This window comes from Tursiops truncatus, chromosome 7 (assembly GCF_011762595.2).
Source record: "Tursiops truncatus isolate mTurTru1 chromosome 7, mTurTru1.mat.Y, whole genome shotgun sequence".
Lineage (NCBI taxonomy): Eukaryota > Metazoa > Chordata > Mammalia > Artiodactyla > Delphinidae > Tursiops > Tursiops truncatus.
In genome coordinates this window covers 105416057-105436344 of record NC_047040.1, presented here as the reverse complement: position 1 = coordinate 105436344, position 20288 = coordinate 105416057, and the positions used below count along the sequence as shown (strand labels likewise).

General features: G+C 40.7%; 1 protein-coding gene across 2 annotated transcripts in view; it reads right to left on the bottom strand.

The window, feature by feature from the left end:
* The window catches only part of CNTNAP5 (contactin associated protein family member 5), an 877416-nt gene that overhangs the window by 460415 nt on the left and 396713 nt on the right, over positions 1-20288 (bottom strand). For both annotated transcript variants that reach the window (XM_033860287.2, XM_019931771.3), the window contains exon 4: positions 17220-17367. In XM_033860287.2, coding sequence (XP_033716178.1) covers positions 17220-17367 — 148 coding nt within the window. The remainder of the gene's footprint in view (positions 1-17219; positions 17368-20288) is intronic.

The following is a 20288-nucleotide window of genomic DNA, read 5'->3' as shown; positions in this document are numbered from 1 at the left end:
CGATTCCTGAGTTATTCACAGATGCTCAGGAGAGCAGAGATGAGAGGCTCTCTTTAGAGAGCTCAGAAGGGTGGCAGCTTTCCTCCTAACACCACTGAAGGCCAATGAGAGAAACACTTTGCCAATCTAAGAGAACTCAGACAAATACCCTGGACCTTTGCAATATTAATTAAGTCACACGCAAAATTCATCAGCCATTTCACAGATGGAGAAACAGTGTAAAAAATGTGTTTAACAAGGATTAAAGTTTTCCCCCACCGAATACTTAGTAATTCCCCCAGACACAGGAGCTATTTGAAGTATTCAGATTCCAAACTTGGCTACAACAGATTTTAAATGATAGCAATAAGGAACCACATTTTTATAGTGTTGCTTTTAAGAAAAACAATTCTATCATATGCTGGGTTTTCCTCATTAGATATTATCATAACCCCTTTGTCTTGATCCTTTCCTTGGGTACTTAATTTGAAGCATGGGGTCTGGTTATGGAGATCCACATCTTCAGTAATGTTTTACATGCATCTTGAAACAAGATTGTCTTTAACAATATGAAAAAGAAACAGGAAAAAAAATGAAGAAAGTGTTGCAAGGTGCATAAAGTTTAAAGAACGATCCTATTGGCAAATGAAGAAGTGTGTGATCATCTCAGAATATAGTTTTAAGGGCACCAAGAAAATAACTAACAAAACTAAATATATCCTCTGCATTCTCTATCACAGCTTTTCTAAACCACTCGTACAGATTTCTTCCTTTGGATTAAGCATTCTCTGGGGAAAAAGAAACTAATTAACATATTTTTGCCTAATTTAAAGTTCTTCTTAACAGCCTTGGAGGTCCATATTGTTCCCCATTTGTAAAAAGGAGAAGCCGAAGCTCAGGAAGATTATGTACCTTGCCCAAAGGCATACACACAATAATGAGATTTTTGACGCTGAAGCCCTAAATGTTTCCTCATTAGAAAATGGGGGGGGGGGTTGGTGTGACGATTACATGAGATGAGCACTTCGTGGACAGGGAGACTGCATGCCTCTGTCCAGGGAGAATCAGGCATGACTGGGGAGTGTGTATATGAGTCTGTGTATAAGGAAGAAAATTCCCATTTAAGGAAAGATAATGTTGAATGGAAGCTTTCTTTTCCTTACAAGTTGATATTAATTTCCTTGTGGTCCCTGCTCTTTGCACTTGCTCTTATACTCACAGACCAAGTTCAATCAGAGCAGTAGCTCTCAACTTTAGGGTAGACATGCAATGCCCTCCCTGCCCTCGTGACCTCCACTAAGCCCTATCCTGGTCGATTTCCACCCAGACATTCTCGTATTTGAGCCTTTATGGAGCCCCCTCCACATGGCATGGTCGGTGGTCAGCACAGGTGGACAGCAGTGAACTCAGTAGAGGTCCCTGGTCTCAAGGGCTAAGCTGGAGACAGCACCACACAATTACACAGTCCTGGGGAGAGATGAGCACTGGATGCTGGAGAAGCCCAAAGGAGGATGCCTAACCTCTCCAGGAGGATATAATGCATCGCCTAAGTCCTGAGGGATGCGCAGAGGTTAGGCAGGTAAGGTGTGCAGAAAGGGCGTTGCCAGCAGAGAGAAGTAGCCTCCCGTTCCTGAAGATGAGATTTCAGATCCACAAGGAGTCTGACTTGTTGGACCAGTGATTCTAGAAGTGTGCTCTCTGCACCCTTGTTATCCCCAGGGAGCTGGTTAGAAGTACAGGATTCAGGACGTCACCACAGACCTAGAAATCAGAAACTCTGGGCTTGGAACCCAGCCGTCTGCATGTGGTCAAGCCCTCTAGGTGATTCTGATACTCAGTGAGGTTTGAGAACCTCTCTGGTAAAAGAAAGCCAGGTCAGTGGGGAGTCAGGAGGCTTGGGGAGAGACTCAGGGGTTTGTAATGGAGGATCCTATTAACAATAAAATAAGGAGTTTTAACGGTACCCTGAGAAGAATGGAGAAATAACTGTCAAAGTATTTAAAGCAGGGAAAGTGCATGGCCAGTTTGGGTTTTGAGAAAATAACTCTGGATTTTAGAAAGTTCTTCCATATTATTTATTTGGTCAGTGCACATTCCAATCCTGGCTACCCAAACCTCTCCCTCTCAGTGGAATTACCTGATTTTGTTGTCTCCTGCCAAGGTGACAAAGCCCTAATGTGGCCTTTTGGGTGTTCACTTTTTCCTGCCCTTAATACATGGTGACCACGCATCAGAGTTTCTTTTTTTTTTTTTTCCCCAAACATATAATGCCAGCCAGAACACAGCTGTTAGATATTTGCTTCCTGGAGTGGACCATTTCTCCCTCTTTCTCAAAATCGATTTTTAGAATCTCATTATAATGAACTCAATTTGTGGTTTGATAAGATGGTCACACATTGGCCGACTGCACTAGAATATTGAGGTTAGGTAGATCGTAAACCCAAGGAGTCTTCAGGATAAGGGCAGGTCCTCCAGCTCACAAACCTCTCCCTTTAGATCAAGATAAATCCAGCACACACTCCCTCCATCCCAGCAGTACTGAGAAATGTCAGTACTTGGCTGACTTCCCACTGGGCCCATAATTGCTGACCCAGCTGTCATAGCTTCTCGTCTGAGAAAGACAGAGTTCTGGAGGCATATTCTGGCATATCTGATGGATGTTGGTAGCTTGTCAACAAACTAGCTAAAAAAAGGGCTCCACTGAATAAAAGACTCCAAGCTTGAATCCCCAAGTGAGCTGAAAAAGGCTATCGTGTGTGTTTGTGACACGAAGTCTGTTTTCTCACAAGAAGGAAAGCTGGAGCTCTAAGTTGACAAGAGAAACCATCCATTCATCTTGAGAAAATCAGTGCCACTCACTCTGGGGCTGTTTGCAGTAAACATGATTTTCAATACAATTACAGTGCAAAGCTTATCTCATGATACGTTATATAAGAAAAGTGATTATTATTCAGACCATACATTGCACTGAACACTTGAGGGCTTTGGTTAGCAATCCACAGACCACAGAGGTTTCCACAGTCAACTCAAATTTACAGAGATTCTCCACCAACTCTGTGACTTTTCCAGGCCTTATCAGAGGCCCATGATAACCTCAGATGAACTGTGAAAACAATGTAAGTTTCCAAAACTAACCATGACAACTCCTAAGAATAGCTTTTCTTACAGAATTTCTGATGTGTCTGTGCATGAGAGCAGTTTGGAAAAACAGAATAGGTCTTAAGAAGACAACATAAAGAACAGTCGTAGTACAAAAAACAAAATCTAAACTCTAAATTTTAATCATAACTTTAATCCTAACTTTTTGCTCTGACAGTCACATTTGCTTTCTTAAAACGTCTAGGTTTTTTGGCAATCTTATACTTGTAGACACCTCTTATAATAGGGAAGAATAAATCTGACTCCATATTGGATCTGTTTCTTTTACTTTAAACTTTGTATTCTATTGCTTTTGCTACAAATGAATCACTAAAGAGATGCTACCTATAGCTTAAAATATACATGATGGCCCATGTCCAGGAACTCTGCCTCCTGTGTCTGAGCTTAAGCTAAAATACATGTATTTAAGCTCACAGGAAACATCCTGACCAGGACCACTTGTGAATGGCTGCAGGAAGGAAGAAATTAACCCATCCCCTCTGGAGTCTGGCTGGAACTAGGAAATATGTGCAACAACTTACTGCCTTTTTGCTTTACCTCCCCACCTCCCCCTCTTAAAGAAACCAGCATCCAAACCTGGGCAAGATGGTTCTGTGGAACACTAGTCCACCATTTTCTTGGTCTGTTGTCTTATGGAATAAAGTTGCTGTTCCTTGTCCCAGCAGCTCATCTCTCTATTTATTGGCCTGTCGTGCAGTGAGCAGTATGCGCTTGGCCTCAGCAACACTCTCAGCACACCTAAAATGTACAGTTCCACCGAGCTCTTCACTGACTACAAGACCAAGCCAAATGAATGTATTTATTTTAGGGAATTCCCTAAAATATATCTTTTAGCAGATAATTCTTTTAGCAGTAGAAATCTTTCCATTTGTTTATTCTCAAGTGCATTGGCAGTTATTGGGTATATTCTATACTCTTTCTGGTCACTGTGCTGAACTGTGAGATGCAAAACCATTGCGACATGGGCTGTCCCACTCAGGGACTCAGACACAATAACACTGACAGGGCAAATGAATCACTCTGCTGGTGTAGGATGCAATAAATAGAAGTGTAATTATACCTACAACTTATTACCCAAAGAGGGGGTTTGGGAGAGTGAAAAGGGGAGCAGATAACAAAACTGAGATGACAAGGGTGGACTAGAATAATATGCAGCAGGCTGGGACGTAGGGTCACCCCAAGGGGCGACAGGTTAACAGAAGGTTTCAGCAGAGGGGTGGTAATGTTTCATAAATCCTGTTCACAAGTTCACAGAAGGAATGATCAAGGCAAAGGCTGCTACTGAGCAGCTCACCCTTGTGAAAAGAGCATAATTCAATTATGAACTGCTCCCTTGCTTCACAAGAGCCTCAGTGATCTTGAGCCACAACATACTATAATAGGGAAGAACAAATCTGACTCCATATTAGGTCTATTTCTTTTATTTTAACCTTTGTATTCTATTGCTTTCGCTTCAAGTTAATGTAGAATGTTGTCTACAGCCTGAAATATACAGGATAGTCCATTCTCAAGGCTCTGACCTTTAAGGGTGTAAAACTTTTCCAGTCATATAGAGATAAAAGTTACAGGAGCATTGTGACCTGAGCTGCGTGGACGGCTGCAAGAACAAAGGATTCTGCACCACGAAGTTTGCACCAACCAATCACACCCCTCCCTCACCTTGCCTTTAAAGATGTTTTGCTGAAACCCTTTGGGCAGTTTGGGGGTTTTGAGGGGCATGAGCCACTTGTTCTCCTTGCATGGCCCTGCAATAAACTTTTCTCTGCTCCAAACTCTGACATTTCAGTATTATTTGGACCCACTGTGCATTGAGCACACCAACTTGGGTTCAGTAACAACACAATTGCTCCCTGAAAGTGTTCCCGTAATGAGACACTTAAATAAGTGTCAAAATGGGAGGAGAGCTACCATCGCCCCTCTGCCCCCGACTATTTGTCTAAAATAAAAGATTGATCATGTTTTTACATTTAGGAGAAATTGAATGCTCTTTGTTAATGATTCTATCTGGGCAAAATCTACAGAACTTAGTGCCAGGAGGCCAGGGGGAGAATCACAGTAAATCACTCCAGTGACAATTTCAACAGGGAGTAAACATAAAACAAACTGTACGAGGCAAGCCATTTGTGTGGGAACCCACTGCTGCATTAAGTGGTTGATCTAAGTATTAGGTCATTTTTCCTTTTATGCTTTCCTTTAAAATGATCACTGTTAGCATATGGGTCATGGAACTCAGAGGGATATAGCTGGTCAAATCACACCCTGGGCAGCAGGACATTAATTCATCAGGAAACTTGTTATCTGTGGGTTTTCCCTTCATTTGTTAGCCTTACAAAAGACTTGGTTTCTTCAACTTCCACTACGACCATTTACTTGTCTGCTTTTCGAAGTTACTAAAAATCCTTGAGTTCCAAAAAAGCAGAGGTTGTGTTACTTATTTCTCTGTCTCCAAAGCTGAGCAGAGGGGGGAGGGGGGTTACTGAGTAATGTTTATTGTCTGTTGAAGGGATTTTAAGACTGAATTAATCAGTGAAGCTGTTTAAGATAGATCAGAAAAGTTGACTTAAGGTAGCATACTGCAGTGTTTTTATTTAACATGTTTTTATTACATATATATGTGTATTTGTCTCTTCACAGAAGAGATTGTTCAGTGATTCCTAGAACTAAGAGAAAGAAGAGTAGGCAGATCTCATTCTTTTTAATTAACTTATTTTTAAGAAATTTTCTGGGCCATCATTTCCTTATCTATAGAATGAAAGAGTTGCAATGAATGATAAAATGCTCTGATTTCCAAAGTGGGATTCAGGGCTTCCACAGGGGCCTCCAAGCCCCCAGGTCTGACTGCTGTCACCCCATACCTCCTCTTCCCCAGGGTTTGCATGCTATAAACTCAGCCTTGAGGTTCCCTGTGATACGGCCACATGGGTCTTGGCATGCCAAGGATGAAATATACGACTCTGTGGTCTCTACCATGTGTGATAAATGGCCCCAAATGATGAGACCAACAACAAAGAGGGCAGCTGAAGCTAGAATGACAAAGAGATTTACATGGGGAAAGAGAATATGACTTCAACTCTGAGCCTGATGAATTTTGCATGACACAACTTGGCAATAATTAACCAAACAGGAGCCAGTCTGTTTTGTGCAAAAAGAAGGTAACTGGAGATAGAAAATGATGGCTGTAATTTTTAATGAGGGAAGCCTGACAGATCATTATACCTTATCAGAATTTATATAATGCTTTTAAAATTGATTAGTGTTCCTTGTTTAAAAGAAATTCAAAAGAAGACCCCGGACAGAAGTCCACATAGCCTGAAGTCTCCAGATGGCCTGATGAAGGTGTTGGAACCTTTAGAAACCTGGTATGTAAAAATGTTTACCCCCTTCCTTTGAGGTACAGGTGGCTGTGTGGTCCTGAATAAGGAGGGAAAGGTAAAATAGGGAGAAGTTTGGTAACCAGCTTAATTATCAGATGAAGGTAATGATGAACACAGCTAACACTCTGTGAATGCTTCTCACATGCCAAGCACTATTTTAAGTAATCTGCATATATGAAATGATCACTACTATTACCATTCCCTTCATCAAAAAAGAAACTGTGTCCACAGAAGACCCAAGATTGTCCGAGATTATACAATCGGTGGGTGATAAAGCTAAGTTTATATCTCTGGTGGTTTAAGTGTAGAACCTATCTGTTTAATATTACCACAGCATACTGCCTTTAAACGTGTTTACGTGACACTGAAAATCCTTAAGATTAGCAATCACAGACATGAAAATGACAGTGTTGCCTAAGATGAACTGACTCTTAGAGTTCGAAGAGGATTTTGCAACAAGAGTTTTAAATTTTGGCTCCATATAACACTTACCTAGGAACAGGAAAAAAAATGCTTATGCCGGGGTCCTTACAGTGATTATGATTTAGATGCAGTATGGTCAGAGGACGTATTTACAAATATATATCCCCAGGTGATTCTTATGTAGAGTTAGGTTTCAGAACACAAGTGAAAAATCAAGGAGTATTAGCCCAGGAACTCCTGGACTGGGCAACAGCTAAACTTTGTCCCTTGACATCTTAACTACATATGCTCAGGAATTGTAGGTTGCTCACTTTGGTCTTGTGAATAAAAAATATTATGAGTATTAGAAAATTGAATATAATACTTTCCCTCTAATAAAATTTCCCCATGTCATAGGACTAAATACTTCCAGACATATAGTGGAAAGCCCAAGGAGATAGGAACAGTACAGACTGTGCCACTTTGGGGAAGTTGTTCATTCAACATTTTAATTGATTTAATTGAAATGGGCCTTGTTCTGTGCTGAGAACTGGGTATCTAAGTAGGTATGGTCCTTAACCTTGTGGAGCTCATAAACCAGTAGGTGAGATGGGTAATTCACAATGAAATGCACATGTAAACAGCTATTAGAAATCTATTTATCGGTCCATCTAATGTCTTTCTCCTTGTCTTTTTCTACATAGAGATAGAGATAGATATTCTACAGATAGATGATAGACAGATAGATAGATAGTGATTGCTATACACTGAATGTTGTATTCACCCAAAATTCATAAATAACATGTTGAAACCTAATCCCCAATGAGATGGTATTTGGAGGAGGGATGATTGGGGGATCCCTGAGGAACCCTCAGGGGTGGAACCCTCATGAATGAGTTAGTGGCCTTATCAAAGAGGCCCCGGAGAGCTCCCTTGCCCCTTCTACCAGGTTAGGACTTAGTGAGAAATGACCATCTATGAACCAAGAAGTGAGCCCTCACCAGACACATCAGTTGCTGTGCCTTGAACTTGGATTTTCCAACCTCCAGAACTGTGAGAAATAGATTTATCTTGTTTATAAGCCACTCAGCCTATGGTGTTCTGTTAGAACAGCTCAAACAGATGCTTTGAAAGAAAAGAATGGTATGTCTTAAGACAGAAAAATAAGAGTAACCTTCTTTAAATTGGGACTCAATGGGCATCTGTCTGAGAAAATGATTATAAAGCTGAGGCTTATTAAGAGATGAGCTGAAGAAGTCAGAGGGAGGGAGGAGCATTCCAGCTAGAAGGTCCTGAGATAGGTGAGAACATGACATCGCAGAGGGCAGGACAGAGGCCAGTAGTGTCTGAGCCCAGAGAAGACAGGATATTGCTGGACAGTAAGGCCAGTGAAGTGGGCAGAGGCCAGGTCCTCCAGTCCTGTTCTTTTTTCACAGAACTTTGTTCCTAAGTGCAGGCAGAAGGCACCAAAAGTTTTCCAGCAGGAAGTGGTTCAGCTCTGTATTTCATGATGATCCTGCAGGCTGTCTCAGAGATAATGGACTAAAAGAAAAGAGGAGTGAAAGCAGGTTGCTATGTTAAAAATTCAGATGATAGATGATGTAATTGAACTAAGCTAGTGACTGTGATGATGAAAAGAAATGGAAGTATTTGGGATGATTTTTGGATGTAATACCGATAGAACTTGCTGTTGAATTTACTGTGGGAAGTGAGGGAAAGGAAAGATTTCAAGAAAGATTCTCAGGTCTGGTTTGGGCAACTGGTGTATTTATTGAGATGAGAAAGACCACAAGAAGATGCTGAGTGTAGTCGGAGTTGATTAAGAGTTCCCTCTGGGATGTGTTCAATTTGAGCTGTTTATGACATGACCAAATTGAGACATCAATCAGGCAAATGAATACATATTTTTAGAGCTCAGAAGAAATATTTGGCTCAGGATGCAAATTGCCTCATTTATCTAAAGTCACTTCACCTTTATAAATTCAGTTTTCCTTTCTATATACCTAGGAGTAGTAATTCTTATCTACAAAGGTTCTTGTGAGCTTTGGCATGTGTGTTGCACCACACTGTGCATCGTAACTGACAGTGGGGGAGGGGGTGTTGATGGTGATGCTGGTGGCATTTCTAATGGCAATTGCTAATTTAATGATGAATAACTGACACCAGTAGGGAAGATACTGGCTCTCTCTCCCAGGAAGAGTAGACATGAATTACAACTAAGAATGATTCTCCTCATTTTCCCATCTCTTCTTCTATCACAGTCTCTATAAAAGATGATTTACTTAAGACAATTCTACATTGACATCTCCATTTCATGTGTGCATCTTTATATCACCAACTCAACAATGTAGCAGGACCTATGTCCTTTATTTGCTTGGTTCACTGGCATGAATGTGTTTGACCAAAGACTAATCAATCTGAAAATTGATCAGAGAGAGAAAACACTCATGGAAAACTTAAAAACCAGATGCCCTCGTTGACAATAGAGGTGACACAGGTGGAAAAATGGTAATGTAGGAGGTATTCGCTAATTCTTAGGAGAATATAACGTAGCAAGCTAGGCTGTCAGATATCCATCCATACAAGGGAGACATGGCATAGCCAGAATGAACTTGACAGACAGCAAGAGGACATAACTTGTTCAGAATAACTATCTATAAAGATGCGACAATTATCTTCTTGGTTTACCACGGAATTATTGACATTTGCTCCATGGAATTAGTAGTAATCATAATAGGGGAAGACCTCATGTGTTTGGGTCTTTGTAGAATGCAGAGGCAGGTCACATCAATCCTACTCTTGAGCAGAGAGAGAGAATCTGAAAACGGCAGGAAATTGAGATCCCGAAGATTATGACAACAGAAGTGAAAGCAACAGCAAACAGAGATCTGAATCTGAGACGAGACGGCCCTTGCCTGGTAGAGAATATGATTAATGTTTCCCCAAAAGACCACTTATACTGGCAATACAAGAATGTCCTCTATGGGTCTATACCTACATTAATACTAGCTGTCACTTACTAAGCACAGACTCTTTGCTAGATACTCTGCTCAAGGCTTGATACATCAAAACTCAAAAATGACATAGTCGTCTTTAAAATAATTACCACTCTCATTTATAGATGAGAAACAGAGGCTCAGAGAAGTCAAGAGTGTTTGCAGGAAGGTTCATCTTTTTAAGAGCAGACCATTTGTTCAAGTGTTCATATCTGAACACACAAAAGAAATCTGTTTCTCTGAACATCATTGTGACCATGGCAAAAAGATGGTCCTGGGGATGTGGAAGCAAAAGGAACCTTGGTAAAGTGGAACAGTCACCTTGACATTTATAAAAGGGAATGAAGGCAATCAAAGAAAAAATATTTAAAAAACATAAATACTTAGGGAAAATGGAGACATGCTTTTACTTCTAGAGATTTTAAAATGGAATATACCAGAATGGGTTTAGGAGGCTTCAAACACCTTCAATTTAGGAATTACAACCATGATATTCTCAATTATTCAATGAGAAAAAAATGTGAGGTAGTAAAGAAACCATGTATAAGGAAGATTCTCATAAGCTCAAAATTTTCATTTCCTATAAAATATATAGAAAAGAGGACCCATTAAAAAGAGTATAAAACTGATGAATTGGGAGATTGGGATTGACATAGTACACTAATATGTATAAAATGGATAACTAATAAGAAACTGTTGTATAAAAAAATAAATAAAATAATTTTTTTAAAAAGAGTATATAATTTTTTTAAAAAAATTACAATAAAAACTTTCGGAAATGAGTAAGGATGGTTAGGCTTTTGAGCCAAAACATTAAATATCCAGGGAGCATATAACAGTTGTCAGACACTGATCTAGGTCTCAGGTAGTAGAATTAGGACATGATTCCGTCATGCTCTATAAAGAGACTAGTTATTAGGCAAGGAAGCACCAGGTCATTTTAATTTGACAAGATAGGACCTAGAATTGAAGCTCATAAAATGAGGTCACATGATAGGGCCTGGGAGTCAGAAACCAGGTTACATTTGATCTGGGTGGTGAATGGCCATCAGGAGTCATCCCAGTGAAGGGGAATGAGGATATTTCAGAAAAAAGCAGCAGCTTAATCCAGCGAACCCACTTTTAGGTGTATATCCGGAGAAAACTATAATTCAAAAAGATACATGTACCCCAATGCTCATAGCAGCACTATTTACAATAGCCAGGACATGGGAGTCAAATAGGAAGAGACAGATGCCAAAAAATAAGTACACAATTAACTTATGAAATGCAATCATAAAGAATGTTCCAAAGGATAAATACAGGACTTAAAGAAGTCTGGAAAAAGGTCTTATTTTCCTTAAAGTCCCAGAGCTTTGTATGATTCATAGTATATCTCAAGTGCTAAATGAATGTTGTTAACTAAATAAATAAATGATTGAATTAATGATTTTATCTCAAGTGCTAAATGAATGTTGTTAACTAAATAAATGATTGAATTAATGATTTACAAAATGGTAGAACTTTGTCTTCAGAAATTATCAAACTATTAAATTTCTACCAGTCTTTAGCAACACACTCAAATGGAATTTTGAGAAAAAGATTTATGAGGCAAAAGAAAAAAATCAGTTCCCTAGAAAGTACAGTGGGTGTATTAATGGTAATTCCAGAATAATAACATGGTGGCCTATGCTGAGACAGTGAGACTGACCTGATATATGTATCCATCCATTCCACAGATATTTCTTGAATGCTATTTGTGTCTAATGCGTGCTGGCACTTAACAGGCAAGGTGCTTGCCCTCACGGCACTTACATTCTAGTGCAGGGACTCAGAAAGACAAACAATCAACAAGTCAGCCAGAACAAACAAACCAGATTCTGGTTTGTGGCAGGCACCAGGAAGAAAATAAAAGTGAGTCATATAACTGTGGGTTAATGGTTGGTGCACAGGAATCAGTGCAGGTCACTTTGAAGGCTGATCCAAGCAGATTTCTCTAAGAGGTGATATTAGAATTGAGAATCATATTGACTGAAGGAGATGACCATGTAAATCCTGGGAAAAACTCTTCTGTGCCTAGGAAACAGGAAAAACCTGTCATATGTCAGCAATAGGAAGAAAGCCTGCATGGACAGAAAAAAGTAAAAGGAAGCTAAAGAGGTAGGCAGGGTACGCTCAAGGGATTTTACTTGCCAGTAAGAGCTTCAATTTTAAATGAAGTAGGCAGTGGAATGATATGATTTTCTTTCTTATTTATGAAGATCACTTTGGCTACGTTGGCATGAAAAACAGGTTTGTGGAGATACTGGCATGACCAGGATGGAGTCTATTTAAATGCTCCAGGTGAGGACTGACAGGTGCAATTACTCAGGGAAGCAGGACCAGTGCATGGATTTAGAATGTGTTTTGAAAGAAGGAACTGGGAGGGCTGCTATGAACCATAGATGCAGAGCAAGGAGTAGAGATTCTGGGAAAGGAGAAATCGAGGCTGCTTCCTAGGTTTCTATTCTAGCAAATGGCTGAACCATGCCATTTATTGAGACGAGAGATGTGGAAAAGCAAGTTGTTGAGAGAATGGTAATCCAGGGTTCTATTTATGCTGTAATAAACTTGAGATATTTATTAGATTTCCAAATGGAGACAGCGAACTTATTGCATATATAATTCCAAGGGTCAGGCCAGGAGATACAGATGTGGAGGTGATCAGTATATGGATGGCATTTGAGTTCATGGAACCCTGTGAATTTAGCTGGGCACTGGTGGGGGCCGGGGGTGGATGGAAAGTAGAAGTCTTTGGAGAAAACCATAATTCAAAACAATGCATGCACCCCAGTGTTCATAGCAGCACTCTTTGCAATAGCCAGGACATGGAAGCAAGCTAAGTGTCCATCAACAGATGAATAGATAAGGAAGATGTGGTGTATATATACAATGGAATACTACTCAGCCAATAAAAAGAATGAGATAATGACATTTGCAGCAACATGGATGGACCTAGAGATTATCATACTAAATGAGGTAAGCCAGACAGAGAAAGACAAATAACACATGATAACGCTTATATATGGGATTTTTTTAAATGATGCAAATTAACTTATATATAAGACAGAAATAGACACACAGACATAGAAAAATACTTATGGTTGCCAAAGGGGAAAAGGGGGGAGGGATAAATTAGGAGTTTGGGATGAACAGATACACACAACTATATATAAAATAGATAACCAACAAGGACCTACTGATAGCACAAGGAACTATACGCAATACCTTGAGTAATAATCTATAAGGGAAAAGATTCTGAAAAATAACATACACACACACAAACTTGCACATGCATATATATATATATATATATATGTATGTGTGTGTGTGTGTGTGTGTGTGTGTATATATATATTAATCACTTTGCTGTACACCTGAAACTAACACAACATTGTGAATCAACTAAATTTCAATAAAATTTTTAAAAAAGAAAGTAGCAGTCCTGAGACAGAGTCCTGAGAATGAACAGAGCAAGATAAAAGAGAAAGCTGGTTTTTAAAAAATGGAAATATCTAATTGAACCAAATCCTACTGAGAGGTGAGTGAAATGAGAAAAGTGACCACTGGATTTTAGCTACGTGGAGGTCACTGGTGGACTTGACTAAGCTAGTTTCTGTAGAGCAGTCTGCATGAGTCAGGGTCCCCCCCAGAGGCATAGAACCAGCAGGTTCTGTACACAGGTCGATTCACTGCAAGGAACTGGCTTATGTGACTGTATGGGTTGGCGAGGCAAGTCTGAAATCCCCTGTAAGGACAGACTGTCAGGAGGGGTGGGCTGGAAGCTCTCTGGCAGGAGGTGAAACTGTAGTCCCCAGGCAGGAATTCTTCTGCCTCCAGGGAAAAAATTCAGCTCTGATCTTAAAACCTCTCAACTGACTTCATCAGACCCACAGACTATCAAGCATAATCTCCTTCACTTAAGGTCAAATGATGTAGATGTTAAAATAAGCCCATCACAGCAACACCAGGATTGGCGTCTGGCTGAATCACTGGGACTAGAGCATCCCAAGTTAACACATGAAACTGACCACCACATGGCTAAAGGCTGATTGGAAACAGCTGCAGTGGGAAGGGAGGGGAGAAGTGGAAACAGTAACTAAAGACAACTTTTGGGGAGAAGCTATTCTGTGAGGAAGAGGGGAGAGGAGAAAGGTAGATAAAGAGAACCATCGGGCTTTCGTAGTTGTTTTGTTTTATGGCTTATGCAGGCAAGTTTTATGTTTATCAGAATGAACCAGTAAAAAAGGGGGATAAGATGATGTTGAAAGGGAATTTTTGATCCAGAAGACACGGTGAGGTTTTGGTTTTATATACAGCCTGAGAGAGAGGGATGTGTTCTTTTTTCCCAAAGGAAAAGCACAAAGCCCAAGGACTAGTGATTGAAGATTATAGAGTACCAGCTGGAAGATCATCCCAGAAAAGGGTGTTCTGTGTCCAACAGCTTCCCAAGGGGGTTAACTTCCCATCACTCACACTGTTTACCTGAAGGTAATTCATCTTCTTATAGGATGCACTTATTAGATGCAGAACTTTCCTGGAGAGGATTCCATGTAGGACAAAGCTACCTCAATGTCAGGAGCCCTTTGCTTGGTCAAGATCTGGGCTTTAGCGGATCTGAGAACGTTTTGTGTGTGTGTGTGTGTGTGTGTGTGTGTGTGTGTGTGTGTGTGTGTGTGTGTGGTATGCGGGCCTCTCACTGTTGTGGCCTCTCCCGTTGCGGAGCACAGGCTCCGGACGTGCAGGCTCAGTGGCCATGGCTCACGGGCCCAGCCGCTCCGCGGCATGTGGGATCTTCCTGGACTGGGACATGAACCCGTGTCCCCTGCACTGGCAGGTGGACTCTCAACCACTGCACCACCAGGGAAGACCAACCTTTTAATCTTGTAGAAAATTTTGCATGTTACAGTAGGCACTTTTCTTAAGTGATGGTTCCTCACTGTCGTCAGATTCTCAAAGGGGTCCATCATCAGAAAAAACTAAACATGTTGCTCAAAGGTCTCTCTCTACCCTACAGTCTATTATTTAACTTGACACTATGAGGCTGTGCAAGCATGCAGAGCTATGGGCATTGAAAACAAGGACAACTGCCAGGACAGAGAAAACAAATGTAGGAGGACACGTTAAAGAGAAATAGGATTATCACACCAAAATAGATGGCTGAAGTAATAATATAAATACACTTTTTATTTCAGCATGAATGCTTCATGTAGTACCTAAAAATAAACCTCCTAGTATAATAGGGAAGAACAAATCTGACTCCATATTAGATCTGTTTCTTTTAACCTTTGTATTCTATTGCTTTTGCTTCAAGTTAAGAATGTTGTCTATAGCCTGAAATATTCAGCACAGTCCATTCTCAATGTTCTGACCTTTAAGGGAATAACACTTTTCCACTCTTTTAAAGATAAAAAGTTGCAGAACAGAGAATAATATTTGTCTTGTTGGAGGTTTACAAGAACATCATGATGTGACCTATGTGGACAGCTGCAAGAACAAAGGATTCTGACACCAAGAAATCTGCAACAACCAACCATGCCCCTCCCTCACCTTGCCTTTAAAAATGCTTTACTGAAACCCTTTGAGGAGTTTGGGGAGTTTTTTGGGCACAAGCCACCTGTTCTTCTTGCTCGGCCCTGCAATAAACTTTTCTCTGCTCCAAACTCCAATGTTTCTGTTTGTTTGGCCGCACTGTGCATTGGGCACAGGAACTTGCATTTGGTAACGTTAGTAGTGACAACCGTTATCAAGAGAAGAGGTAGCATGGGAATCTGGCTGCCCCACAGATCCTGGGTTAGGAAGCACACACGCCTTGCCTTGTCGATGGCTATGCTTTTGGATGGAAGGGCTGGAGTGCAAGGCAGTCTCTCCTTGGTCTAGTGGTTTGTTGGAGCATCTGTTCTAAAACACATTCTTTCTGAAAGTACTTGTTCAAGATAAAGACAACCTTTTCACATGTCATTCCCCTCTCTGCAGGACTTTATTTTTAGTAGAGACTCTATGTTCATAGTTTCCCTGAGGCGCTTGCTAACACTCAGCTTTCTTGGTCCCTCTCCCCAGTAATCACAATCCAGTATGTATGCAACAGGACTCAGGAAGTGCATTTTTAAGGAGCACTCAGTTGATCCTGATGTGAGCCTCCAGTAGATCACACTACGGAGAACAGTACAAGTGTATAACACATTAGGCACTCCTGTAACCATAAACAGGGATCTCTTGGACTAATTTATACTAAAGTGGTAGTAATCAAATTTGTTCATTCATGAGGGGTCATTGGGTTTTAGCATTATAAGCAGGAGATGTCCCTGCTAAGACAGAAAAACAATTTATTATGATGCAATTTTCGATTTCAATATAAAACCTGCAGAGAAGAGTTATAGGGATGGGAAACTTCCCTGCATAATTTTATTCTAGAGTGATTGCCAGTTCTACCGGTGTTTACAAGCGTCCTTATCTGCAGGCTGGAGCTCTACTTTTAAATTCAGCCAGAACAACCCACAGAGGGATGGAGGGCCTGCATAATTCTAAGACAGAAGCATTTCTTGTGTTACCCTGGGTTGAAATGTTTCTTCTCTTTCCCTTCTAGAACAAGGAAGGGGAGAGTTTTATAATACTTCACTGCACTTCTAGGAAAGAACTAAACTTAAATTATTTTAGTATTGCAAAGGCAAATGGTATCTCAAACTCCAAGAGCTCTTCATTTTGAACATTTTGTTTTGATAAACCCATAGCATCTTCTCACCACCAAGTTACTTCATCCCTAAATAACCTAAGAACTAGTAGATTTTGCTCTCTGCCCCACAGAAAACAAAGCAGTCGGGTTAGGGTGCAGCTGTGACTACAAAGGATATGAGATGACACTGTTACTGAAGCTTAAGGCCAACCTTTAAAATAAGTACCACCTCTGAAAACAACGATCTACTGATGTTACGTGTCATCATTCCAAGGCAAGTGAAAAGGCTTTCTAACTCTTACTGACTGGGGATTCAAAGCCACTGACTTTGTCTCTGACCTTTAACTTGATGGATTTTGAATCACTCCTTCTGTATTAGGGTGTACAGCATCACTCTTAAACATTGTGGTTAATGAAATAAATCTTGTACAGATTTAAAAAAATGAGTTTTTCTACCTCTGGGTTGAATTACACAGTTTCAAATATGCATAAGTCATTAAAGTGTAGAAATAACTTCAAAACGATGGAGATTGCATTCTCAATGTCAGTAACCGTGATACCGCTTGGGTCCCGTCACTCGCCCACACACACGTGTTGATAACCCCTGTGGGTACTTACTATAGGAGCATCCATAGACCTCAACCCTCATGCCGATCTTTCCACTTGGATTCCACTCCAGGGGCATAAAGCGAACGAACCGGGCTCTCACAGAGTGCAGTAACTTGTGGTGCATCACGCTGTCAGCGTTCATGTTCCCTGCAAAGGTCTGTGGGGAGAAAAGGAGGCCAGGTGAGGTCTGCGACACCATGGCACCACCTTCACGGGAGCTCGAGGACCATAGGTGGAAACCCACCTACGTCGCTCCATAAACTTTTAGAGAATATCTTCAACGTCTCAGATCTTACAAATGAAATCTGACTCTGGTGGAAATTCTGCATTATGTCCTATACAGTATTTTTCTTTTCAGAGATACTGTACATTATTCTTTAAGAACCCCCCTCTTCCACATTCTATAAATAAGTCAATCTTAGTAAGTCATAAGACATGACATCTAAAAGCTATACGAAGTAAATAACACAGTGAGGTTCTGATACTCCTCATGTTCATAATCACTGCAGTATGGAAGATAACTGAAAAATCTCTTCTTAGAAGGGGAGGCTTTCACAGAAGTAATTGTTACCATTAATTGAAGCCAGTCAGTACACTAAGCACTTTCCATTATCATTATTACTGTTTTACAGATTAAAAAGAAATCTGAAGCCTAGAGATACAGAAAGGAGGAGGAAGAAAAAATCTTCAAATCATCTAATTGGTTAGTAATTAGTCTATGATTCAATTCCAAAGTTGTCTTATTCCAAAGCCTATGGATTTTCCTACAGTCACACACTTTTCAACTATTCCGTTGTTAATTGCTCCACGAGGGAGAACAGGAGGCTCTGATTTTTATGTAATTTATATTCACATTTCCCTGTGAAGTTTAAGCAAAGGCATACACAGCATGGGAGATATTTGGCACACGAAAATTATGCCTCCTAGCCTTCATTTGGATGAATGATTTCTGGAGTAGAACTTTTTCTGCAGATGGAATCCAAAATCTCAAACCTAATCTTTTTTTCCCCCCACGGAGGTAAAATATGCATAAAATAAAATTTACCATTTTAACCATTTTAAAGTGTATAGTTCAGTGGTATAAAGTACATTCACATTATTGGGCAACCATCACCACTGTCCATCCCCAGAACGTTTTCATCAGCCCAACTGTACCTCATCTTCAAGGTAGGATGTGAGTTAGCACATTGATTTGCCTGCTTCATTATGAATGAGCTACCATCTACCTTCTTTTCTGACTCAAATATTCACAGATAAAACCTGCATGCTAATGTCATATCAATACCAAACAATAAAAAGAAGATCCATTGGTTTCTCAAATGGCCAAAGAGAACAGCAAGTAAAGGATGTATGTATGGAATGGAATCCATTTCAATGATCCAAACCTCAACCTTGATTGTCTCCTCATAACATCTGTGAATCTAGGGTACTTGGAACAATCTGACATTTCTGCTGGACACAACACACCCACTGGCTAATAACTCTGATATTCTTCAATTAATAAAATCACTGTTAGATATCACATGGTGGCTTATGAAGAAGGGAGAAGCTCACTTTCTACTTTGCACCAAAACTCTGCTGCAAGAGAATGACTTGGAGGAGAAGAATTCCTTGAGATTCAAATCCAACATTCTTGTCTGTAGATTTGTCAAAGGTTTGGACGTTGTCTCAACCCAGAAACAGGGATTCTAAAATTATAGACTTGAAGGAGGTAAAAAGGATAATTAAACTATTGAATGTTTTTTTCTAACTTGTTTGCAGTACATTGCCCATTATAAGTGCATATGTGGTACATCTACCCGTAATTTCATAGAAGCAGTTATTTAATGAGACTAGGACCACCAGGCCGGCCCTTGACTGCTGTTTTAGAGTTGTCCCACCTTTCTAGTTTGATCTTAATAGTTGGCAAAGAGGATGACTGATACTTGCCACTTTTCACCCTGCTCCCTTTGCCTGGTTATGGCCTCTGAAGTAGAGGAACAACTCAAGGATTCAAGGCAACAGTAGAGAAAAACTTTCATCCCCATTTGGTATTGACCACAATTTGAGCTACAGTCATGTACTCATGGCCTGTTCTCTTATCTTAGGAACTGTGTGCTCTTGCTCTTTCCAGGTGGTGTAACTGTACCACTGAAGAGATATTTATTTATTCCTCTGTATTTGGCAGTAGAAACGTCCTATAGTGGGTATGAGTGTTTCCTCATTCCCATCCCAGCCCTGACACAACCTTTATCATGCATGTGCTCTTGTGCAATCAATGCCCAAGTTGTCATTTTTCTCCTAGTCTCTGTGTCCTGACCCGAGCTGTCAGTTATCCTCCTGAAACTTGGTTGCTGTCTGGTCAGTTTAGAAAATGGAATTTTAAGTGAAGTCCTAACGTTAACCACTTTATTCTTTTTTTTTTTTTTTTTTTTTTTTGGCTGCACACACATTTTGTGGGATCTTAGTTCCCTGACCAGGGGTCGAACCCAGGCCCTCAGCAGTGAAAGTGCAGAGTCCTAACCACTGGACTGCCAGGGAATTCCCCACTTTATTTTTTATTTATTTATTTTTTTGTTTTGTTTTTGCGGTACGCGGGCCTCTCACCGCTGTGGCCTCTCCCGCCGTGGAGCGCAGGCTCCAGACGTGCAGGCTCAGTGGCCATGGCTCACGGGCCCAGCCGCTCCGCGGCACGTGGGATCTTCCCGGACCGGGGCATGAACCCGTGTCCCCTGCATCGGCAGGCGGACTCCCAACCACTGTGCCACCAGGGAAGCCCTCTCCACTTTATTTTTAGTTTACCCATATTAAAGTTATTTGCGATGCAAATCTCATTAAAGTCTCCAAACACACTGCTGAACCCCCATCCTAATGTATCACATGCGCCCCTGCTTATTCCCAATGATGGGATAGGTAAGAAGTGCCATAAGAAGTTACTGAGGAACTACCAAGATTGCAAAGAATGCCTTCAACGAAATGCCTTTCCCACTGGAGGGCCCAGTGCCTTCAGGGACCAGCACTGGACCTCGGGCAGAAAACGCTGGCTTCTCATAGGTGCAGAGCACCAAGGCCACAGCATCTGGATCTCTACCTCCACTT